This window comes from Enhydra lutris, unplaced genomic scaffold (genome assembly GCF_002288905.1).
Source record: "Enhydra lutris kenyoni isolate GAN:26980312 unplaced genomic scaffold, ASM228890v2 scaffoldscaffold13, whole genome shotgun sequence".
In the NCBI taxonomy this organism is placed as follows: Eukaryota; Metazoa; Chordata; class Mammalia; order Carnivora; family Mustelidae; genus Enhydra; species Enhydra lutris.
Window position 1 is genome coordinate 26,285,917 of NW_019154097.1, and position 26,377 is coordinate 26,312,293.

General features: G+C 39.3%; 1 protein-coding gene across 1 annotated transcript in view; it reads right to left on the minus strand.

Annotated features, from left to right (window-relative positions):
• Positions 1 to 13,624: 13,624 nt before the first annotated feature.
• LOC111145888 (multiple EGF like domains 9) overlaps positions 13,625 to 26,377 on the minus strand; it is an 83,266-nt gene continuing 70,513 nt past the window's right edge. The window contains exons 4-6 of the mRNA XM_022501183.1: positions 20,648 to 20,791; positions 19,845 to 20,114; positions 13,625 to 18,067 (exon numbers count right to left, since the gene is read on the minus strand). Coding sequence (XP_022356891.1) covers positions 17,616 to 18,067; positions 19,845 to 20,114; positions 20,648 to 20,791 — 866 coding nt within the window. The 3' untranslated portion in view covers positions 13,625 to 17,615. The remainder of the gene's footprint in view (positions 18,068 to 19,844; positions 20,115 to 20,647; positions 20,792 to 26,377) is intronic.

Genomic DNA, 26,377 nt, shown 5'->3' on the forward strand with positions numbered 1-26,377 from the left:
CTGTCCTCTCCAGAGCATGCTGGGCTACTAAGCTAGTGATGCCATCTGGGCCCACACGAGTCCCAGGATGTGCACAGAGTCAGTGCCCAATGCCAGCTTGTCAAATTCACATCAAGTCCTGATTTCTGATTCGAGATGAAAAGAGGAACGAGAAACTCTGCATAACAAGCGAACAACAGGTAAAGAGGGTAACACAGCCACTGGATACGATCACAGACCTGCCAATTCAATGTTCTGAGCCTGCTTTCTCGTTTGTGAACTCAGTGCATCAGACCGCAACGTTGAGGGCCCCCTTGGCTCTGACGTTGCGTGAGTAACTGATATTAGACACCACGTATTGATGAGCTCTTTCTATGAGCCGGACATATGTTAATAACATTCTATTCAGTCCTTACATTAACCGCACGAAGCAGGGACAGATTATACTCCAGTTTTATAGTTGACCAAACTGAAGCTCAGACAGAAGAGGGAGGTGCCTGGCTACACAGCAGCGAACTGGAGAAGATGGGAGTTGAACCCAGATGAACCCAGCACTTCATTTGAAAGCCCATGCTGTTAATCACGAAGCCACAATGCCTTTCACTGAGCCCCCCCCCCCCTGCCTTCAGAAGCTGGTGAAAAGGCATCATTACAAATCAAAGGAAAACATTTTCAATACTTTGCCTGTAAAAGGAATCTAACAGTAAGATTCTAGAGGCACAAAGAGAAGAGACTGAGTCATTCTGACTGAGGGGTTGGGGAAAGGTGTTTTAATAAGCAAGATCCATTCCCTGCAAAAGAAAATACATACTTGTTCACGTCCTATGTTCACAAGGCTGTCACTTTTTAAGTCCAGCAGAAATAAAATCACTGTTGGGTGCAGCACTACTTACAAAGCCCATATCACATTTTTCATCCCTTGATGCTTTCTTACATGCAGGCAAGTTTGTGAGCCTTTATGAATAAGGACATTGAGGCTCCAGACATGAACCAGTTTTCCCAAAGTCACACAGCAAAAGCGAGTGACAGAGAAAGGAACTTGGACCTCAGTCTCATAGTTCCCAAAAGCTGATGCTTCTGAGCCTCTTGGCAACTTCCAAAAGGCCTAGCTCCACCCCAAATCAAAATGTCCCGTCATTGATCATCCTCAGTACCCCAGCCAGATCCCCGTGTGTCTAAACCCAGAGGCTGGCAATTAGAGAGTCAAAGGCTTTGGGAAAATTATGCTGGGAGAGCTTTCCAGCGTCCTTCCCAGCTGCACTTGGGAGTATGTAAAGTAGCAATAGCCATAGGCAAGAAAAGATCATGGAATTAATCAACTGAACATTTTGCAGCTTAAAGGAAGCACAGAACCTCTTGATTGTAAGTTGCAGGGGGTGGGGGGAGACTGCCCCTCTCCCTCAAATACAGTGACTTTCTACTGAGAGAGCAGGTCAGGACCTAGGAAAGGAGGGACACAAGTGGGCGGCCACAGGACACACTTCCTCAAAGGGATGAATGTAAGGCCCTTTGCCTTCACATCTGCCTCCCATCCCCACCCCCACCCCCCACCCCCCGCTGGCAGGCCACCAGCTACACTGCATAGGTTGTGTCCTGCTGGAGGACATCCAGCCAAAGGACAAGTAGAGGCTGAAGTCCAGTCTGTTCTGCTCACCACACTGGAGGTTCTTTTTCCCAAGACGAATCCATTCCAAAGAAGTCGCATCCTTTTCTGACTTGCCCAAAGGACCTCTGTACTCGTGTGGCTCTTGAACACTGGGAATGTGGTTGTGTGAACGACGAAATGAATTTTTAAAAAACTTGATCTTGGGGGCACCTGGGTGGCTCAGTGGGTTAAAGCCTCTGCCTTCGGCTCAGGTCATGATCCCAGGGTCCTGGGATCGAGTCCCGCATCGGCTCTCTGCTTGGCGGGGAGCCTGCTTCCCCCCTCTCTCTCTGCCTGCCTCTCTGCCTACTTGTGATCTCTCTGTCTGTCAAATAAATAAATAAAATCTTTTTTAAATGAATAAATAAATAAATAAATAAAATAAAAAGCTTGATCTTACTTAAATTCATAACGGCCACATGAGGCTAGTGGCTGCTGTATGCACGCAGATATAAGGCAAGTCCCTCACCCCAAAAAGTGTCCTTGCAATGTGGTCGAATCTCCCTTCCACCTCGGGAAACCACTGGTCCGCTTTCCATCGCCAAAGATACGTCTTACCTAGAGTCCTACAGTGTGTACTCTGGCTTTCTGTGACAGAGAGACTTTTCACTGCATATCCTAGGGTCTCTGATAGTCCCCGGTTGATAATAGGTGTTTAATACATGTTGGCAAGAGAATGAATAGATCTGAGTTAGAATGAACAATCTCCTCCCCGAAACTTTTCTCTGGCCCTCATAGAATTACAAGGGCAGAAAGGGCCCTCACGGAGGACATTTAACTAAGTCTCTTGGATGTTCCGATGGATAAACTGAGCCCCAGGTGGGTTCAGCGGCCTGTGGCAATTCACTCTGTACGGTTCTCATCGCCTGGATTACACACTGAGCGTGCAGACTCCTAGGCCCGCTCTTCCCTCCGCTCACGGAGCTCGCTTCCCACCCATTCCCCACAGGCGGACACGGCCATGCTTACGAGTCCCTGTGGGACCGCAGGGACACCTGTCACACTCAGCCTCCTGGCCCCGGACCCCTCCGCAGCGCCCCCCCCCGCAACTGAAAACACAAAAACACCAGCAATTCAACTTAGAAAAGTATTTTGTTTCACTCCAAATATACTTAAAACCGAGGAGTGGCCTTACTCCAGTATTGGGCTGTGGGTTGGTTTTCTACTCAGAAAACAAGTCCCCTGGTCCCCGGTCCGGTTCCCCAGTCATCACAGAAAGAACAACACACAACACTGCTTTTTGGGGGCGGGGGAGGGTGGGTTGGGTAAAGCTCTTATTAACAATCTCTTAGATAAGAAGGAGGGAGGGAGGAAGTATCACTCAATGTACACATAGCATGAGTGGGGGTGCTTCTCGTATAAGGTTTAATTTAATCTCGGTGCAACCCTGAGGTCAGCATCATTCCTTTTACAGGTACGGACAGGAGCACTAAGCCATTTATGAACTTTCCCAGGTTGGAGGGTTGCTAACTGTGCTGGGATCCTTGTTGTTCTGAGTACAAAGCTGATGCTCTTCGTACCACTACGGATTGTGTTTTAGAATTCCATGAAAGAGATTTTTCTGCTGCCAGGCCAGGATGCATCCTCTAATTCCATAGTAACCGCTAAGTCACAGATGTGGGTTGATGGGAAACGGCGAAATTTGGGTGTCAGCTGCTAATGAAGCCTTTGGCTTAGGTGTGCTGACGGACTTCTGCCTCCTCGTTGTCACCTTTAACTGATGCTTTAACACCTTCGTTTAATAGTGCGATGATCTCTGTCTTTTCAGACAAAAAGGCGAGGTGCGTGTTATAAGGAAATAAAGCTGGTTCTTTGCCCAGGTCCCATGCCTGTTCACATCGCTACCTTTTCCTTTTTAATCCAGGAAATTCCAAATATCACTGTCACCAAACTCTGATTCTTGCTCCCGAGTATAAAGACCTCTCCGTTTCAGACAATTCCTTTGGAGATTAATGGTCCGTTGGAGTCTATACAATTTGCTTAATTGTCCCCAAATTATTATCTCAACTAAAACAGAATCTTAATAGACAACCATTAATGTCTTTGTCCTTGTCTGGAAGAATCTCATCTCTTGGCAAAAATAGTTTCTTCAAATGAAAGTGGATAATCCCCTCGCATGGTGATTAAAGATAACAATGGCTCATTTAGAAAATGTTTGGAGGAAATTAAAAAGCTGAGCGATAGCCTGTTGGTTCTGCAAGCGACTAAAAATAAAGGCAGGGAGGGGCGGGCCCCCAATGCATCCATATATCAGACTGAGCTCCCTTCCTACACGGTCAGCAGGTGCCAGTATGTCTGAGGATCTGCAGTCCGGTGTGTGGGCGAGATCTCGCTCTCTCTGAAGCAATGAGCTTGGTCAGCACCATCCCACTGAAGGAAATCCTGTGCTGCTTCCCCCTCCCCAAAACATTCCTACTTAAAAGTGACTTGGTGCTGCCCAGAATAACAGTCTGTTTGGGTTTTGGTTCAGGCTTACATTAATTGGAAGCCTTTACCAACCGAATTATACCTAGGTCTCTCCACCAGGTTCACCAATCCAAACATTGCAATGTAGCTGACTCACTCATTCATTTACCAATATTTGCGGAGCTCTTTCTGGGACCAGACCCTATGCTTAGCAGTGGGATTAAACAGGTGAAGATGGCCCAGCCATCACACTGAACAGATACCTTGAGAGTAGACCGAGTACCATCATCATCATCATCATTTTCTTCATCTTGATCATAAATCAATGTTGGATTTGGTCTAATGTTTCTTCTCTATCTATTGAGATGATCATAATATAATTTTTTTTCCAGTTTGTGTGACTTTGCATGTTGTACCAGCCTTGCAATCATGGGATAAATCCCAGTTAGGAAGTTCTATCTTTTTAATATTTCATTGTATTTAGTTTGCTTAAGTTTTCTTAGAAATATTGATGTCGGTGCTCATGAGGGAAGTTGGAGTGTAGTTTTCTTGTGATGCCTTTGCCTCGTTTTGGTATCAGGGTAATGCTAGAATGACTTGGGAAATATTGTCTCTGGAAGAGTTTATGTAGAATTAGTATTATTTCTTCTTTAAATGTTTTGTAGAATTCACCAGTGAATCTATCTAAACCTGGATTTGGGGGTGGGTGGGTAAAAATTCCATTTCTGAGTACCAATTCTATTTTCTAATAGATATTATTTATTGCTTTTTGAGAGAGATTTGACAGTCTGTGTCTTTCAAGGAATCTGTGTGTTTTGCCCAAGTCATCACATGTATTGACTATGTGGGAAACAAGATGGAGGGACTTGTCGAGAAGGGGCCAAGCAATGACAGAGGCAGCTAAAGGCACTGCAGCTAAGACCAGGTATCACCGAGACAGCGGATGACACACTCAGAGCCAATAACCTGCAGAAACAGAGTCTGCAAAGGCCCAAGTCTGACTATATCCCTTTTAAAAAGGGAGGATTTTTGTAGCCAGCTGTCAGACTCCTCAGACACTGACCCCTCTCTGTCTGACCACTTCAAAAAGCAGCTGCAGCCAAAGGTTCTGCCCGACTGATCTCCAAAAAGAACTGAGATCATTCCCTGCATGAACATAAGAAGCAGCAAGTGCCGACAACAGACCTGGAGGGGACCGAGGCCGTATCTCAACTGCACGCCCACAGACTGACTCCACATTGGGTCCTTTAACTTCCTACCCCCTGTTCTATCTTGTCAGTTGTGTGACTTGTCTTGGAATTTGCTTTGTGTGATGTGTGAGAAGCCAAGCTAAACACCTAGTGAAATGTCCCCGGGTTTGGAATCCTGCTTTATAATTGTGTTAACTTTGCTTTATGACTGAAGAAAAGCCAACATTGTGGAAAGACACAACTGTGTGCGCCTTCCGAGCGAGTTCATGACAACCTCAACTTCCCTTATTGCCCTTTTAGTAGTGATAGTCCCCCCTTCCTGATCTTGGTTCTCTGTGTGCCTTCTTTCTCTCTTTTTAAAATTTTCCTGATCATTCTGGTTGCAAGTTTATCGATTTTCTTTGGATTGCTCAAAGAACAAACTTTTAGTTCCATGGATTTTCTCTGTTGTTTTCCTTTGTATTTATTTTTGCTCTTATATTTATTATAACTTTTTTTCTATTATTTGGGGTTTCTTCTGCTGTTCCTTTTCTAGTTTTTTTTTTTTTTAGTATTTCCTTTTTTTAAATTTATAAACATATAATGTATTATTTGCCACAGGGGTACAGGTCTGTGAATCATCAGGTTATACATTTCACAGCACTCACCATAGCACATACCCTCCCCAATGTCCATAACCCCACCACCCTCTCCTGAACTGCCTCCCCCAGCAACCCTCAGTTTGTTTTGTGAGATTAAGAGTCTCTTATGGTTTGTCTCCCTCCCGATCCCATCTTGTTTCATTTATTCTTTTCCTATCCCTCCAACCCCCCACGTTGTGTCTCCACTTCCTCATATCAGGGAGATCATATGATAGCTTTCTCTGATTGATTTATTTCGCTAAGCATAATACCCTCTAGTTCCATCCACGTCATCGCAAATGGCAAGATTTCATTTCTTTTGATGGCTGCATAGTATTCCATTGTATATAGATATACCACTTCTTCTTTATCCATTCATCTGTTGATGGACATCTAGGTTCTTTCCATAGTTTGGCTATTGTAGACATTGCTGCTATAAACATTCGGGTGCACGTGCCCCTTCACATCACCACGTTTGTATCTTTAGGGTAAATACCCAGTAGTGCAATTGCTGGGTCATAGGGTAGCTCTATTTTCAACTTTTTGAGGAACCTCCATGCTGTTTTCCAGATGTCCCAGCTTGCATTCCCACCAACAGGGAAGGAGGGTTCCCCTTTCTCCACATCCTCGCCAACATCTGTCATTTCCTGACTTGTTAATTTTAGCCATTCTGACTGGTGTGAGGTGATATCTCATTGTAGTTTTGATTTGTATTTCCTTGATGCCGAATGATGTGGAGCATTTTTTCATGTATCTGTTGGCCATCTGGATGTCTTCTTTGCAGAAATGTCTTTTCATGTCCTCTGCCCATTTCTTGATTGGATTATTTGTTCTTTGGGTGTTGAGTTTGCTAAGCTCTTTATAGATTTTGGATACTAGCCCTTTATCTGATATGTCATTTGCAAATATCTTCTCCCATTCTGTCAGTCATCTTTTGGTTTTGTTAACTGTTTCCTTTGCTGTGCAAAAGCTTTTGATCTTGATGAAATCCCTTCTAGTTTTTTTTTTTAAGATCTTTGATTTGAGATCTTTCCTCTGTTCTAATATACACATTCAGTGCTCCTAATTTCCCTCTAAGCACTGCTCCAGCTACATCCCACCAGTGTGAAATGTTGCGTTTTCATTTTAATTCAGTTTAAAATACTCTCTTTTTTTATTTTTTTCTTTGACCTTTTTATTTAGAAGTATGTTACTTTTAAAAGACTTCAGAATCTTCCAGCTATATTTCTGTTATGACTTTCTAATTCCATTGAGGTCAGAGAACATATTTTGTACAATTTGATTTTTTTTTCTTGATTTATAAGACTTATTGGGGGACGCCTGGCTGGCTTAGTCAGTAGACCATGTGACTCTTGAGCTCAGGTTTATGGATTCATGCTCCATGTTGGGTATGGAGCTTACTTAAAAATAAATAAACAAACAAATACACAGATAAGAACTGTTATTGGTTTCAAGTACTACATTCAAGTCCTTACTTCATTTTGAGTTAATTTTTGAGTATAAGACAGTGGCCTGGCTTCACTATTTTGCCTGTGGCTATCCAATTTTCTCAGCACCCATTTATTGAAGAGACTGCCCTTTTCCCCTTGTATATCCTTGGCTCCTTTGCTGTTATAAATTGATTGACCATATATGTATGGGTTTATTTCTGGACTTATTTCTGTTCCATCTACCTGTCTGCTTTTATGTAAAAACCATACTGTTTCATAACTATAGCTTTGTAATATAGTTTGAAATTGAGGAACATGATGGCTCCAGGTTTGTTGTTCTTTCTCAAGATTGCTTTGGCTAGTCAAGGTCTTTTGTGATTCCACACAAATTTTAGGACTATTTGTTCTATTTCTGAGAAATACACCATTGGAATTTCAGTAACAATTACATTGAATCTGTGCATTGCTTTGGATAGTATGGATGCTTTAATAATATTAATTCTTCCAATCTATGAGCATGAAATATTTTTCCGTTTATTTGTGTCTTTGAATTCTTTCATTAATGTCTCATAGTTTTCAATATATAAGTCTTTCACCTCCTTGGTTAAGTCTATTCCTGGGTATTTTATTCTTTTCATGCAATTGTAAATGGGTTTATTTTCTTAATTTTCTGATAATCCATTATTAGGTAAAGAAATGCAACAGATCCTCTCTCTGCCTGCCTCTCTGTCAACTTGGGATCTCTCTCTCTGTCAAATAAATAAATAAAATCTTAAAAAAAAAAAAAAGAAATGCAACAGATTTCTGTATGTTGATTTTGTATCCTGCAACTTTACTGAATTTGTTTATTGGTTCTAACAGTTTTTTGTTTTGTTTTGTTTTGTTTTTAGTGGAGTGTCTATGGTTTTCTATATATAATATGATGCCATCTGCAAATGGTGACTGTTTCACTTCTTTCTTTCCAATTGGATAGGTTTTATTTTTCTTGCCTAATTGTTTTGGCTAGGACTTCCAATACTATGCTAAATAAAAGTGGCAAGAGTGGACATCCTTGTCCTGTTCCTGATCTTAGAGAAAAAGCTTTCAGCTTTTCACCATTGAGTGTGATATAGATGCAGATATGTCATATATGACCCTAATTATGTCAAGGTAGTTCCCCTCTATACCCAATTTGTTGAGAGTTTTTATCATAAATAGATGTTGAATTTTGGCAAATGTTTTCTCTGCATCTATTGAGATAATCACATGATTTTAAAAACATTTCTTAAAGTAATCTTTATATCCAACGTGAGGCTGGAACTCATAATCCCAAGATCAAGAGTCACATGCTCTAGTGATTGAGCCAGGCAGGTGACCATTTGATCATATGATTTTTATACTTCATTTTGTTAAACTGATTTGCCTGATTTGTGAATGTTGAGTCATCCTTGCATCCCTGGAATAAATCCCATTCGATCATGGTGTATGATTCTTTCAGTATAGTGTTGAGTTCAGTTTGCTAATATTTTGTTGAGAATTTTTGTGTCTACCTTCATCAGGGATATAGGCCTGTAATTTTCTCTTCTTGTGGCATCCTTTTCTAATTTTGGTATCAGGGTAATGCTGGCCTCATAACATGTGTTTGGAAGAGCTCCCCCTCTACTGCTTTTTGGAAGAGCTTGAGAAGGATTGGTATTAATTCTCCTTTGAATGCTTGGCAGAATTCACCTGGACTTTTGTTTGATGGAAGGTTTTGGGGGTTTTTTTGAGATTCTATTTATTTATTTGACAGACAGAGATCACAAGTAGGCAGAGAGGCAGGCAGAGAGAGCGAGGGGAAGCAGGCTCCCCATGGAGGAGAGAGCCTGATCTGGGGCTCGATCCCAGGACCTGGGATCATGACCTGAGCCGAAGGCAGAGGCTTTAACCCACTGAGACACCCAGGCACCCCTGTTTGATGGAAGGTTTTTGATTACAGATTCAATCTCCTTGCTAGTAATCGGGTTGTTCAGATTTCCTATTTCTTCATGATTCTGTCTTGGTACATTCCATGTTTCTAGAAATTTATGCATTTCTTCTAGGTTGTCCAATTTGTTGGCATATAATTGTTCATAATAGTCTCTTGGAATCTTTTGTGTTTCTGTGGTATCAGTAGGAACATTGTAGTTTTGGTACAGGTATCACAGGTGATGGTATTACCTTCCAAACATTTTCTGTATTATTTTTTCAACATAGCTGAAATCATGTTATATTCACTGGCTTATATCCTATTGAAAATTTTCACTGTGAAATGTGACACATATACCAGACTATGTGTGTGTGCTTGAGTGTATACACACACATGACTAAAAAAAGAATACATTAAAAAGCCCATGTAAACACACACTTCTTAAGAACATTACTAGTAACTTTAAGGTAATTTGTGCATCCCCTTCTCTTTTCCAAAGTTATCTTCACTTTTATATTAATCATTCTCTTCTTTTTCTTTATAGTTTTCTCATAGATGTATGTATTTTTAAACAATATATTCTATTCCCCATTTTGGGACATTATAGAAAAGAAATTATATTGTATACATTCTCTATGGCTTGCTTTTTTTTCTCAGCATTACATTTCTGAGAGTCATCCATATTGATATATAGCTATAATTCATTTGTTTTTGACTACTGCATAAAATTGTGGTCAAGTATTTGGATACATGACAATGTATCCATTCTTCTAAGATACTTGGGGTGTTTCCAATTGTTTTGCTGTAACAAATGATGCTGCAGTGAAGAATTTGAAATGTGGGTCCTGGTGCATATACATCAGAGTTTCTCTAAACTGTATACCAGAGGGGGAATTGCATGCACAGCTGCAAAATGCCCTGTTTTTCTTCACTAAACCTTGATTCTATTTTTAGTCATTCTTCCTAATTCTTTTCAATGATTGTATTTTATCTCAACAAATGCCTGCGCTAAGCCACATCTCTGTTGTTGACCATCTAGAGTTTGTCCCCATTTTTTTTTTAACGTTTATACACACTCTGGGGAATTTTTTTTTCTTTTGCACAGAATTTTCTGCTTTTTAGGTCATTTCCTTATGAGCCATTCCCAGAAGTGGATTTCTTGAATCAGGCTGTACTGATCACCATTCAATGGGAAGGTTTTTACTACTGAAGTGCACAGAATAATCATCATCCAAGTAGTTGTTAATCCTGTGGGCATAATAAATCATTTAAGGGCTATGATTATGGGTATGGCCCGTTCCTCCAAAAAAGCACACACGTGTGCACGTGCGCGCACACACACACACACACACACACACACAATTTGTATTCACAAAGTGGAATGCCACTTCCAAGAGTTTCACAGACCCTCTGAAGTACGTATGCTAACATCTGTATTAAAGAAGATATACTGCCTTGCCTATGAATATTTCTTACACTTTGCCAATTAAGTTCTCATACCAACTCTTGTATCTGTCAAGTAACTTTTGTTTCAAACCACAATTTACTGAGCATCTACAATGTGCCAGCACCATGCCAGATATTAGAGATAGAAGAATAAACATTCCTCACTTCAAGGAATGTAGAGTCTACTGGGGAATACATAAAGTTACAAGTATTTCCAATGAAACATGTGCAATAAGAGAGCTATTCATTAGGCAAAGCAGAGATACAAATTAAGGATTGATCAACTTTCGTTTACCAAGGGGTTGGGAAGAGTGAATAAACATTCTCAGGGATGTTATAGATAGAAACTGTACCAGCAAAGGGAGAAAGGCATCATATAATGTGGCACCTATAGGAAGTCATATGTGAGTCAAATATAGTTGGGTTAGAATAGTAATGAATGTAAGGAAGGGCTGATACTCTTCCTTATTTGAGAGTGAGATTAAGAAAACAGTGTGGCTGGTGCAACCACTCTGGAAAACAGCATGGAGGTTCCTCAAAATGTTGAAAATAGAACTACCCTATGACCCAGCAATTGCACTACTGGGTATTTACCCTAAAGATACAAACGTAGTGATCCGAAGGGGCACATGCACCCGAATGTTTATAGCAGCATTTTCCACAATAGCCAAACTATGGAAAGAACCTAGATGTCCATCAACAGATGAATGGATAAAGAAGATATGATATATATATACAATGGAATACTATGCAGCCATCAAAAGAAATAAAATCTTGCCATTTGCGACAATGTGGATGGAACTAATAGAGGGTACTATGCTTAGTGAAATAAGTCAATTGGAGAAAGACAACTATCATATGATCTCCCTGATATGAGGAAGTGGAGATGCAACATGGGGGACTTAAGGGGGTAGGAGAAGAATAAATGAAACAAGATGGGATTGGGAGGGAGACAAACCATAAGTGACTCCTAATCTCACAAAACAAACTGAGGGTTGCTGGGGGGAGGGGGGTTGGGAGAGGGGGGTGGGGTTATGGACATTGGGGAGGGTATGTGCTATGGTGAATGTGGTGAAGTGTGTAAACCTGGCGATTCACAGACCTGTACCCCTGGGGATAAAAATACATTATATGTTTATTAAAAAAATAAATAAAAATAAATTAATAAAAAAAAAAGAAAAACCGTGTGGACATAGAATACTGTAGCTGTTGGTCTGACAACAGAAACCGCAAAAGATTTCCTCCCAAACACTTCCTTTGTTACCCTAAACCTACTCTTATTAAACACAGAGGAAAATATTTTGCCTGTTTTTTGTGCAACTGTCTGAAAATCCAGTGCTCAACATCTAAAGTTTAAAAAGTACTTTTTAATACAAACAACACATTTAAGTCTGATGGCCCATTTTTTAAGTGGAAGTATCAGAAAGCCAGTACATTAAGTATGACAATAATTTCTTCATAAAATTGTCTTAAAAAGCTAACTTACATGTAAAACTATGTCTTTTTAACACTCACTTAAAATAACCTCTTTCCAGCCTGTCAGTTAACACTTCAAATACTACCATCTCATGAAAATCATTTTGTTGTTTTGAATTTAGCCTCACTTTTTAAATGTAACTAAACATAATTGTTACTTTGAAGTCACTGGTTTAATTATAATAGAAGATGTGGAATTTTTGTAAAACATATGCCCCGTATACTCCTATGTAAAAGGAATACACCCAGTTTTAATAACCCAATAAAGGTCTTCAATAGACTTTCATCCAAAGTATGAATACTATAAAAGTAATATTTTTGTTACTATTTCCTCCTTGTGTGCTAAGATTGTACATACATTTCCTTTCTTTTGAAATTTTAATTTGTTTGGTTAGATATCTTCCATGTTTATTCCATTTCCTCAAAATAATACCCAAATCATATACATTGAGACCTACATGTATAGAACCACTAATATAAAAATACAAGTTGGGATTATAGAGTACTATGACTTGTTTTCTTGTGTGACTAGAAAAGAAAGGAAAAACAGGGTTTTGAAGTTTAAATATCAACCGATTGAAGTTGAATAAGCCAACCGAAGTTTATAAAACTCTCAGCATGAAGGAAGGCCAGACTTACTTCTTCTTCTTTTTTTTTTTTTCAAAGTACCCCTTGGATCTCTAGATGGCAACCCATTAAACACCAGTGAGCTTTGTCAAAATATAGGATCTTCAGGGGTATCTCAAAATAATAAAAAGATGTACTCTCATTGCAGGTCTAACAAACACACAGAACATGGTTCCCATCAGATTTATACTAAAGGAAGGAAATTTTCATACGTATGAAAAAGAAATTCAAAAGGAACAAGTTTTTCTTTAAAATTTTCATGGAAATCCCAGTGAATCTCACAGGGGACAAGCAAAAACACAAACAAGGATTTAGGTTAATAAATGTTTTTTTTTTTCCCCCTTCAGGGTGTTTTGTTTTGTTCTAAGAGGGGGAATGTTACAGCACTTTTTTTCCCCAAGTGGAAAAACATTATTTAAAGCAAGTTAAAACAAAAACTATAGTCAATAAATGAAGGGCTCAAAGATTTTCATGAAGTGGTTTGAAAATAAATGCTCTGTGACATATACTCACATACTTCCAACAACTCTGATCACATAAAAAAAAAAGTAAATCAACAAATCTACAATAGGTACAAATTATATACATTTATTTTTTTAATAATTTTAAATAACACTCTTGTATAAATTCTTTTCATATATTCAAATCATACACAAATTTAGAAATGCATCATGAAGCCTAGTACAGCATACGTAGGAGACATGTTTTTAAAATTTGTGTTAGAATTTTAGTGACATACAGATGAGTTTAATGTTTCAGAAACATTCCCTAATCGCTCGGGCTGACATGAAATGCAGGACAGAGTGCGTGTGCCTAGCATGAGGACTCAGCTGCAGATCATGGGCTCTGGGCTAACGTGGCTCACGATGTCACCCCCGCTGCGGTGATTGCATATGCAGAAGGAACCAGTAAGAGAGACTCCCAGCTGCCTTTGGAAAAGCATCATTCAACCACTGCCACCTTAACAATCCATAACCTTCAGTCCATTTGACGTTGTTTGACATCTTCGGATGAACCAGTGCGCTCTTCCTGCTTTTCGCTCAGCATAGTCACTGGCTCAGTTTAAAGAGGAAAATTGTCGCTAACCTTCCGTCACTCCCCTGCACACAGCAAACTCTTGTTAGTTCTCAAACCCCATACTGTCCAAGATCATAACAGACCAAAAGTTCTTTGCGGATGAGGCCAGAAATGCTTTCCTTGCTCTGACAAGTTACACTGGGTTGCTTTTTACTTCTCTGAACTTTCTGTTGGAGAGCTTTCCTTGATGCGTAGATTCAACTCCTACCCACACACCTCAAAGTATAAGAACTAGGGAATGTTCATTACCAGTGCTGTTATGTTCACCGTGTGTCCTACAAAAAACAGAGGACCAAGGTGAATGATCTAATAACCTTGTCCCAACTGAGGCTCTTAGGAAGATGTACTATTGCTTTAGCTCTCTGCCTCCAAAACAGCACGAGAAGGGCTAAATGTCCAGAAGGCACTGGCTGACCGAAATGAACTAGTGGGGCACTGAGTATTGCTTTACTGACCAATTTTCTGGGGGGTGTTAGGGCTAGAGAGCAGCCATGTAATTGGACACTTGGACAAATCCTCTCTCCCCAGATCTCTCTCTTCCCATCCCACATCTGCTCTGTTCTCTCTTCAAATGCAGGTACCCCTAAGAGTAGAAACACATCAAATCCATAGGACCTTGTATAAGTGAGCTTTAGTTTTTATTACCATTTTTCTCTATACCTGGAGAAATTCCATTGATAAAAGACACCAGGAGCTTGGTGGTGCAGGGAAGGAGGGGAAAATAAGAGAGGATAGACATAGATATAACAACACTACCTAGGGCATCTGTCAGAAATGAGTCAAGGTTTATGAAAATGAATGAATGAAGATATAATTATCACCTAATAGCAGTATCTGTCATTTATCAATAAGATTCACACTCGCCTTATTTGAAAATAAACACATCTCTAATCCTTATTTAAAAATTCTTCCAATATTATCTCTCTAAAGGAGAGGTGGGATCCCGGTGCTGAACACCATAGTTCATGGGGATCCTGCTTTCAGAGGAACAAATATTGTGTAATGCATATTCCCTATTAGTTTCCTAGCCTGATTTTGCTGGTAGATCACTTCATGATTGATTTAAATTCTACAGCAAAATTATTTCCCCCAGCAAAAAGCAGGGGACACTAAAGAATATTGTTTAAAACAAATTTTAAGACCTTAATTTTTTTTTCTACTGGAAAGAATTAAGAACATGACCTAGGAGCTGTTAATAAGTACTTAGAGGTTAACATTCCTTGTGATTCAATATTTGCAATATCTCTTAAGGTCTGTTTCCAAAAAAATCTCTATATGGCCAGAATCTGGACTATTTGGTTTTGGCTCTTAGACCCCGACAAACACTCATGCTTTCTCTATTGGGTTAACATCTACTTAACAAATGTTTTTTCCTTACCACCCCAATCCGTCATGTTGTGGGGGTGGGGGGCAGCAATCTGGGAGAGAGGCAGGTGCGCAGTTTACACACTTCTTGGAATTGTGCAGTGCCCAGTCTGTACGTGCATAAGGGGCAGCTGCTGGGGAAAGCACATTTCCCCCCTGTTGCTTGGGAGGATTAGTTCACTTTAATGAAGGACAAACTGTTGGTTCTGTTTTCTTATCACCAATACTAGCTTCAGATAGTAATCCTCCTGTGTCCTTTTCACAATATCTTTCCCAGCTGTATGGTCGTGGACTGTAGTTAGAAGCAGTCACAGACAGGACTCTTCCCCCCAGCCTTCTTTGTCTGTGGCTAGGCGGTTTTTGCATTGGCATATACTTGAGAGAACATGTGCTTCAGTTACGAGGCCTAATCCCAAGCCTGATAATGACATACAGTATAGCCTTGAACAAGACATTTAACCTCATCTATAAAATGGGGACAATAATTACTTCCTCGGGGGCTATGGTGAGGAACAAAGGACACATATATAGAAAGGTGCTTTGTGAACTGCAACGGGCTCTAGCAACATTTACAAATTTTAATACAATGTAATGTCACTAACCTCTACTCTCATGAGCAATGGCCAAATATTCAGAGTACCTCGGGTTACCAGAAGTCAATTATCTGACTGTCCTTCCTCCAGAACATCATCTCTAAAACCTGAGAAAACTTAGGGGTGTCCTATAGAGGGATGACCAAATTCCAGGTTTTTCTTGGGGGGAGTTGGGCAAGGCTGTCAACTTGGATTTCCTAGGTCTGATCTAATAAATCTTTGCTTTTTTTCTAACCATTTGACAGTTTGCTGTTCCTAATAAATGTCGTATTTGACTTCTTGCTGCTTGTCATGGCTTGCTTAACCCATAGTCCATATCATAACTGATGAGAGCAACAGTACATGGCCTCTAAGGAAAAACCGTGTCTGAAAGCAAAGGCGTAACTGCACCCGCCCACCTCTAGAGCTACCCTCTAACTGGACAAGAAGACAGCAGAACTGTAGCTCTGTGGGAACACAGTACACACCTCATCTGGTGTGTACCTGGCATCTGGGTGATAAGCTTTCAAATGTAGAAGGTATTTTTTAGAGAAGGATGGAGGAAGAATATAAATATTTCACAGGCATGAAAACAGGGGATCCCAAGTGATAGGATGGCTTTTCTTTTGGAACTAAAATATTTCTAATTCCTTTGGAAGACTATCTTTTACATTTAGAGACTTTCTTATTTCATGAGGCTATGTTCTACATTAATCTATGTAAAATATGCAGACTGGTTAACGTCTAATCGGGGGAGTCCTTTGGAGAGTGCAGTCTCTGTCCCAGCTTCACAATCAATGACTTAAAAATCTATTGCTTGTATCTATAGTAAGTCAGAGAACATATAACTCTACTTTGAGACTGAGAAAGGGAAAGAAAAGTTAGAAACATTCAACCTCTTATAAATTTCAACAGTGTCCAAAGAGGGACTAAAAACGACTGATGGTCACCAGAGTCCCAGCTCTAGCAATATTGCCATCTATGTTATGCTATTTTAACCAATCCCATATTTTCTTTTTACAACACCATTAACTGCTGTACAAATAAATTCTAGATGATAAAATATGACATGATTTTTTTTTTACAAATAGATACAAATACAATGTTGACCAGATATGCTACATTAACTATATACACCTTATTTCTCTAGAGGCAGGAAGAGTCCTTATTTTTAGACAATTTACCATTTACACTGAGCCCTAAGGAGGACCATCAGCTTCCTGCTCCCAGATGTTGCCTTCATCTTTCTACCATTAGACGTTTATCCTGTGCTTTGATCCTGTCATCGAGCAAGAATTTAGGAAGGAAAAATCAGCCTTTCTAAAGATCTTCTTGAGACTCTTCTGTCCTTATTTTAGAAATAATTGAGATTGTTTACTGTGATATGGCCCAGACATTAAACTTTCTTCAGTGATGTCTTTTAGCATAGTAAAAGGAATATCATCCCTGACTCTCCTTTTTAAAAAAGGTGTCTCGGGAATGGAGATGAAGTCTTCGGGCAGTCCTTCCCTCTCCACTTCCATCCTGTTTCCACTGGTTTGGTGAACACTTCCCCAGGAGTCCATTCAGAGGTTAAAGGAGATGTGGGCTGCACTGCGGGATTCAGCCTTTCTCTACTCCCATGTAGTTTGGTACAAAAATATACTTTACTACAAGTCCTTATTGACAGTGACTGCTTCAGATCTTCATGGGGGAAATTAAGAGTAATGGGCTAAGTGCATTACAAATTTGTACCTGAAAATTTCAGATGCTCTCTATGCCTTTGCAAACTCTACCCAGGCCTCGTCTGGCCTAGGAGCTGATGCCGTCTTAGTGAGCACTGTGTTCTAACAATCCAGACAACGGTTCTAGCTCCTTAGGCTTTGTAGTTATGTATGGGAGTCGTCAGGGTCAGTTGCCCGTTGGGAGCCACTTCATTACCATCATCTTCCAAGAGTCCTGACACATCTGCATTGGGAATGCTGTCATGGTAGCTGCTGAAACTGATATTGTCTTCTTTTAGCTCGATGGTCCAAAAGGGGGCATTGAGTTTCCGATTTTGGTACTCCCGGTACATATAGACAGCCCCCACAAAGCCCATCAGCAGCACCACCACAATGATGATGACTGTCAAGATGATGATGTTAAACTGGGTCCATGAAACATCAGCTAATGCTGATGTGCTGTTTTCAGCAGAGCTTACTGAAAAGATAGTCTGCAGGGTTGTGGGGGTAAATGTACTATTTATAACAGGGGTGGGCACTGATGTGGTCAAAGAGGCATTGGAAACCAAAATGGTAGAACCTTCAGGTGTTGGAACAATAACTTCTGAAAATAAAAACAGAGAATGAAATGTAAAAGACAAAATTATCTAGTTTTAAGAAACAATAAAAGAAATACACATGGGAGTGGAAGTTGATATGGGATGTTGACATGATATTCTGCTTTAAGGTAATGCAAGTTAAAAATAATTTTTAAAGAAATATAGTGAAAAGAATCAAGGTCTAGAAAGCTAGATTATTACATTCCATGGCTGTTCTCCATAATGTATAATATTAAATCTTTGGGAAAATTCTGATGTTGGAGTTTCCTATCCCTCTTGTTTCTTGGATAGATTCATAGAGATTCCTGCAAACAGTAAATACATCATTATTGAGTCCTGAGTCACTTGGGTAAAAGTGACAGGGATGAAAAGGCAATTATTTGAACTAAAATAAGTTCAACATGTCTAATGGCGTTTCATAAGGGTGAAATTCTCTTCAAAAGAGGAAAAAACGGAATAAGGAGAATTGTATTTCTGGTCACTTCTGAAAAACACAATTTAAATGTTCAAAGTTGATGTCAGCCAAGAGAAAACACAGCCTTCCTTTAATCATGTGTAGTAATTCTTCCTTTATGTAGATCATTGATGATTTCATAATTAAAGTGCTACTGTGACACAGCCCAGTAGAAATACCCAAAAAAGGCTTTGGAATCAAGTAGATCTGTGTGACTATAGATGAGTAAGTGAATCTTGTTAACACTGAGGCTCCTCATCTGTAAAATGGGAATGATAATACCTACTTTGCGGAGTTCCTGGGAGGGTTAGCTGAGACAGTGTGCTATGGAGCGTTACTGCATAGAACGTTCCCAGGGCTCAGCGCATCCTAGGCACTCGATAAAATGCTGCTGTTGTCATTCTAATTCATCACCACAGTCAGACACATTAATCTGTCGCCAAAAGAGGCATTTTTTTTTTTTTTACATTATCTAGTAACTAAAAAAAAAAAAATCATCATGGTCCTATCAGCTAAGTATGAATGAAGCATGCCTCCAAATGTCACTAGCCCTCCAGGCTAGTGACAGCATTCTAGCTCTGTCTCTTAGCCTTGATCACAACAGACCAAGGATATCAAGAAAATGGCAGAGGGACAACACTTGCCACAGACCATCAGCCCAGTATTCAGCATCTGTCAGGATGTCAAAGAGTGGTTTCTAGAAGAGCATGGTCTAATCGCTCTGTGACCCAATAAAGCTTGAGTATCTCTAACTCATCCTGAATCTCTAATCATCAATTTTTATCTAAACCTTTACAGACCTTAACTGCAAGAAACATTTTGCCATATGAGTAACTTTTTCTTTTAAAAGTCAAAAGGAATATTATTACTCTTTTCTCTTTACTTCACCATCCATGGGAAAACTCAAGCCCAAAGTGAGGGCAGAAGCCATGGTGGACTCTTGTTTCTCAGCTGGAACTTCTGACCAGATTATAGGTCCCTACTTCCAAAGACCTTTGATCGTCCCTGGGAGTGATGAGAATATAGGAAGGAAAGGATAAAAGAAATGATAGGACTTTTATTAACATAAAAATGAAAATAGATGAAGAGAAAATGTGGGAACCCTGCAATGACTTTGTCGTGGGCCTCAGATTTCTGGAGTTGACTTTGGAGCAGCAGGGGAGCAGCAGGAATAGAAGGAGATCCCTTTGGGCAAATATCTATCAAAATCTATTTCCAGAAAACTCCTCTGGTGGGATCAGAAGGTTTTATAAAGCTAAAGGTAGGTGTCCTGAACTTTTCACTGCTAGGCTTAGATATTAAATGTACTACCTTAGGTGAAGTTTTACCTTTCTTGATGCAATTTCCCTCGAGGTCTCGGACATAGCCTTCAAGGCAGTTCTCACACCAAAACCCAGTGGTGTTATGGAGGCAGCTGATGCATTCACCGCTCTCGGGCTTACAGATCTTTGGAGTTGTCATTGGGTCCACATGGCCATGACACTGGCACTGGGTGCAGATGCTGTCAGAATTGTAGTAGCCATTTTCACACATGTTGCAGTTCTGGCCTGCGTAACCGTCTTTACACTGGACACACTCAGGTTCCAATTTACCCAATTCTAAAAGTGAGAGAACACCAAAGTAATTCAGCACAGCCCCAAGCTACAGTTAAAAATGCAAAAAACTACTAGTCCTCAAAATGGTTTTTAAACCTTGCCTACCTGCCTCTCAAACTTAAAGAGACTAATGATCTATAGCTTATTTCTTAATTATCCAGTTTATTGTAAAATGATGAGGGCCCACCCAGGTAGAGAACAGAAGAAATATGCTTACATAAGGAATATGAATAATTGTAATGATGAGATACTTGTGATTTTTTATTGCTTCTTTAGTCCTGACAGATGGAATAAACATGACTTTAACAAAACTTCCTCATCTCTCCTGTAAGTCTCATTTCATATATGTATTTGGATTCGGCTGCAAATCCCTAGAAAGAAAAACCTTTGCTGTTTTTATAACGCCCCTTCAACTCCTCTCACCCTATTCTCACTCCTCTTTGCCCAGAACTTCATTTTTCAACACACTTGAGAGGAACTGATAGCTGATTGCCTGGTTTTTCCTCTCAAAATGAATAATTTGAGGAAGGCCTTACTTAAGATACAGCTGCCTGTCGATGTCACTGCTGAACAAGGGCAGCGAAGACACTCTTTCGTGGCACCAGGACTCAGATAAAAACCTTCTTTGCATTCTTCACAGTGATCCCCTTTGCTATTTTCCTGGCAGTTTAAACAAGCACCTAAAAGAAGCAAATTATTTTAAGAAGTTAAAGATTTACTCTGAAAGCACAATAACTGTAAATAAATTATACCTGTGACCAAAAGACCTTATGAGTTCACCGGAAGAAGTGATCTGACAGGAATTAGATAGAGTTCAGTTTCTACCCCATCTTATTTCTACATTGGCCACGTCTGTGAGGTCTGTGCCCCTTCTAGATTGTAAACTCTAGGGAAAGCCTGGTTACATGAGTAGAAAGCACTAAGCCTGGGTTGATGGTTAACTACATATGGAAAGCAGGCCAACTTTTTTCAAATTAAAAATAAAAACAATCTAAAGACCTACTTAAAAAAATAATAAATGATGTACTATTTTCATAGTTTGGATACTATAGTTAAATAAGTGAACTAGACCTATATGTATGAATATGCATGAATCTTGAAAATGATGTTGGTTGAAAAAAGCCAATTACAGAATGATAAAAAACAGATGGAGAGTACTTCTTTATCGTGTAAAATTTAAAAAAACATACTGGGGCGCCTGGGTGGCTCAGTGGGTTAAAGCCTCGGCCTTCACCTCAGGTCATGATCCCAGGGTCCTGGGATCGACCCACATCGGGATCTCTGCTTGGTGGGGAGCCTGCTTCTGCTTCTCTCTCTGCCTTTCTCTCTGCCCACTTGTGATCTCTGCTTGTCAAATAAATAAATTTAAAAAAAACATATTAAACAATACTAAGCAAATGGATACAGAATATACTAGGTAAATGGATACATACATATGATATGCAGTAAAAATTAAATGTGGACTGAGGAGGTATAAGGGAATTATATGTTCTGCTTATCTTTGTGGAGGGAAGAAGAAAAAACTAGAGAAAAAAAGAGAGGACTCCAATTGTATTTCAAATTTGCTATTTCAAATATGTAACTATATATAATATGTATAAATATTAGGCAAAATACCAAAATGTTAATATTTATTAATTCTAGATGTAGGTACATGAGTATGCATTATTTTATTCTCCATACATTTTTATATTTAAAAAAATTAAAGATCAAAATAAAAACAATTAATTAATAGGAGTGCCTGGTTGTCTCAGTCTGTAGAATGTGTGACTCTTAATCTTGGGGTCATGAGTTTGAGCCCCATGCTGGGTGTAGAGATTATTTTAAAAAAAGTAAATAAATAAAAACTTAAAAAAAAATGGGGCTCCTGGGTGGCACAGTGGGTTAAACCATTGCCTTCAGCTCAGGTGATGATCTCAGGGTCCTGAGATTGAGCCCTGAGTCAGGCTCTCTGCTCAGCGGGGAACCTGCTTCCCCCTCTCTCTCTGCCTGCCTCTCTGCCTACTTGTGATCTCGCTCTCTGTCAAATAAAAAAATAAAAACTAAAAAAAAAAAAAAAAAACAATTAGTAGAGAAAATGAAAAGGAAGGAGGAACAGCAAAGTGATGTGTTTTGTAGTAATCCTCCTATGGTACCCTATTAGTAAGGATATTGTCCTGGCACTGAAGCAGCACAGTGTCTGAAAACAGAAGATGAAAAAGTGAAGTGTAATTAACATCCCTCTTTTGTTTGTTGTTTGTTTAGGGAGGAAGGAGGAGAGGCGGAGGGAAAAGGAGAGAGAGAATCTTAAGCAGGTTCCATGCCCAGCAAGGAGCCCAACACAGGGCTCCATCTCACAACCCTGAGATCATGACCTGAGCCAAAATCAAGAGTTGGACACTCAACCAACTGAGTCACCCAGGCGCCCCAACAGATAAGATAATCTGAAATGTTAAAGTATTCTGCAGTTAGGAAAAATCAAAACCTGCATTATGTATAAAATGTGGCCACCTGCTCGCCCCTTATTAAAAATGTGCAATGGAAATAATTTTTAAGAAAACAAGTTCTGATAAAGTCCTGAACTTTCAAAATATGTTAATAGTCCTCTGACAGAATATGGATGTTTGGGGAAAGATGTGTTCCAATAACATGACATTTGCATGTGACTAATGGGGCAAGAACAGGTCATATCACTATTCTTATTTAAAAATGATAAATACATATACTATTAATATCTTGCTTCTACCATGCTATTGGGCTTACATGCTTATTGTTTGGGGGCTTTTTACTATTTTAGATAAAATCTCAAGACTTGGCGCTTATCACAATATCATTCTGTTCTCTTAAACCATTTATATTAGAATATAAATTTTTTTAGAAATTATAAAATTTATAACAATTAAACATTTTTCCAGAAGAATTTATTTCTGTTTGTTTTATGCCATTCCCTACAATGAGAAGTCAATGAGAAAAAAAAAACCCTATGTAGTAAATAAATTGTCTCAAAAGGAAAGATGAAAACTTTACTCAAAACGTAAGATGAAAACAAGTCTAATAATAAGACTCATTACTTGACACTGCTTCAAAAAAAGTATGCACCTGGAACAGAGCCACAGAGAAAAAAAATTAATACATTATGACAGATAGACATAAATACAGCAGAGTGCTAACAGTAGCTGTGAGGGCAACAGTCCTTTTGGTTTCTCCCCTCTAATTTTTTTTTTTTAAAGATTTTATTTATTTATTTGACAGAGAGATCACAAGCAGGCAGAGAGGCAGGCAGAGAGAGAGGAGGAAGCAGGCTCCTCTAGAGAGCAGAGAGCCCGATGCGGGGCTCGATCCCAGGACTCTGAGATCATGACCTGAGCCGAAGGCAGCGGCTTAACCCACTGAGCCACCCAGGCGCCCCTCTCCCCTCTAATTTTCAAGTATCTGGTCTGCATGTACCCTTTTTTTGTTGCTGTCTTGATTTTTTTTTCCTGATTACAAAACTAATACACTATAAACTATCACATGCATATTATAAAAATATTTCAAGAATGTAAGCAAGTTTAAAACATTTCATGAGAAACTTGGAGGAAATGTTTTTATAATAACAATAAAGATCATATCCTTTCAAACCCACATCCCATAGGAACTGATGGTGTGGATTCGCCTTTCTAACAGCTTATAGTTCCTCTTGAGGAGGCAAGAAAGCATAAGGAACCTGGTTATTAATGTCAGATCTGAGTTCCACTCCCAATGGAACCTCTTACCAGTATGAGACCTTCAGGAAACAGCTTCTCTGACTCTCATTTTTCTAATCTGAAAAGTGGGATAATTCTTGGGCTAATGATTTAATGTAACATGAGTATTTCAAAGAGTGAAAAACTATTCCATAAGACAAATATTTTCTCTTTATGTTTCAATTTCCTCATCTATAAATTAAGAAAGCTGCACTGATGAAATCTAAGTTCCCATTAAAATCTAAAAGTTGAGGGTCTCTCTTTTATGATAAAAGATATGTAAAATTTAGCTCAAGTTTAATTTTATTATACTTTGCCGGCAACCTCCCAAAATACAATAATACTGTCTTAAAATTCACATTCTCTTTGTTGAAAGATGGCCAAAGTAGCAGTTTACCAATTTAAAAAAAAGAAAGAAAGAAAAAAAGAAGTGAGTGTTTCCTGAAGATGATCTCATGCTCGCTGGCTAGGCAGCAAACCAACCTGGTAGGGGTAACCAGGAAGGCAACCAGTCAAAGAAAAGAATGTGGGGCTCCTTTCCAACCAAATTCAATGCAACGCTTTGAAAACATAAATTGCCACCTGTAAAAAGACTTGTCCTTATTTATTTTGTCATTTCATAGTTTATATATAAACCTGTCAGAAATACAGCAATGTGCTTTGTTGTGGGAAGAAATGCCTGATCCTCCCTATAGAGGAGAAGGCAAATTTTAACTGTCAAAAAGAGAGAAAGCCAAGCCCAGTGAACAAGGGAGAGTAATAGAAGATAAAGTCAGAGAGAAAGGCAGGGGCCACAAAATGTAAAGTCATGCAGGCTATAGAAAGAAGTCTGAATTTTACTCCAGGAGGGATAGGAAGCCGTCCAAGGGTTTAAGCACAGGAATGACACGATGTGGTTTTACATTTTAAAAAGATCACTCTGGTTGTTCTGTGGAGACTGGACTGTGGTGGGGTGGAGCTCTGGCGTGAGAGGACAAGAGAGGAGGCAGAGAGATAAGATGAGATCAGAGAGTGTCACAGTAGTTCAGAGATGACAGGGGCTTGGACAAGGATGACAGTAACAAAGGTCATAAACAGTGGTCAGATTCACGGTGTATTTTGAGTGCTGGGCTGATAGAACTTGCCGATGGATTGGGTATTTGCAGTGAGTAAAAGAAAGGAACCAAATATGACTTCTAGGCTTTGGACTGCGCAACTGGCTGAATGGTGTCAGTCACCAAAATGAACACGAGGAGTAAGGCAGGCTTGGTCTACAGGGTAAAATAAAGAATTATTTTGGATATCTTGGGGTTTTGATGCCAGTTGAGGCATTCAGACGAAGATGTCCAATATACTATTAGATCTTTGAGTGTAAAGATCAAGGGAGAAATATAAATCTGGTAGTGAGCACAGACGTAGATGGCATTTTAAAGAATTAAATCCAGGGGACTGAATGAGATCACTTAGGGGACAGTATAAATGGAGAAGACAAACGTGTAAGATTTATTTATTTATTTTAGAGAGAAAGAGAGAGAGAGCACACACGCAGTGTGGGGAGGTGCAGAGGGAGAAGGTAAGAATCCTTAAGTATATTCCCCACTGAGCATGGAGAACGACACAGGTCTTGATCCCAGGATCCTAAGATCATAACCTGAGCCGAAACCAAGAGTGGGATGCTTAACCAACTGAGCCACCCAGGTGCCCCAAGAGGAACAAAAATAAATAAATCTTCTAAAAAAAAAAAAGAAAGAAATATACCATGTGAATATAAAGTTCTAGTTTGAAAAAATAATAGCCTCCCCACCTCCATTTTAAAGTAAATGTATACTCAATAAAGAAAATCTAGAAAATACAGGAGAGTAGAAGAAAAAAAAATCACCATAAGAAATATGTCACTAAGATTTTGAATACTTTTCCTGGAAAACTTTCCTTATGTATAGAAGTTTAAGCTTTGCTTTTCAGATAGTCTAACTATACGGCCACGTCACTTCACACCCTGTTTTTTTCACCCTCTCACGCTGTTACACACCCCACTCTTGAAAAATTTAATGACAACCTAACAGTTGCTATTTATTGATTACTCATAATAAGCCAGGTACTGTACTAAAGATTTTATAAGTAATATTGCACTGAGTCATTACAACAACCCATTAGACAGTTACTGTTATTATCTGCATTTCTACGCGAAGATACAGGCTACGTAATTTGGCCAAAGTAAAGACAAGATTGCACTTGCTGTGCTCTTAACCACGTACTGCCTACGTAACATAATTGGCTTCATTCTCTGTTGATAGAAATAGGGTTGTCTAATTTTTAGAATTATAACTACCACTTTAGTAAGCTTCTTTGAACACAAAGCTTTTTATGAATTTAGAATTATTTCCTCAGATTTCTGGAAACAAAATTACTGAATCAAGGAGATATTCTGAAGACTGCAATACACATTGTGGAACCGTTTTCCAAAGTGTTTTTCCCCAGTATATTTTATCACAAAAAGGTTACTTTAAAATCTGGTTCATCTAAAACACAAGGTCTAGAAAAAGACTAGAAAAGGGAAACGTTTAAGGACTGTGAAACCATAGT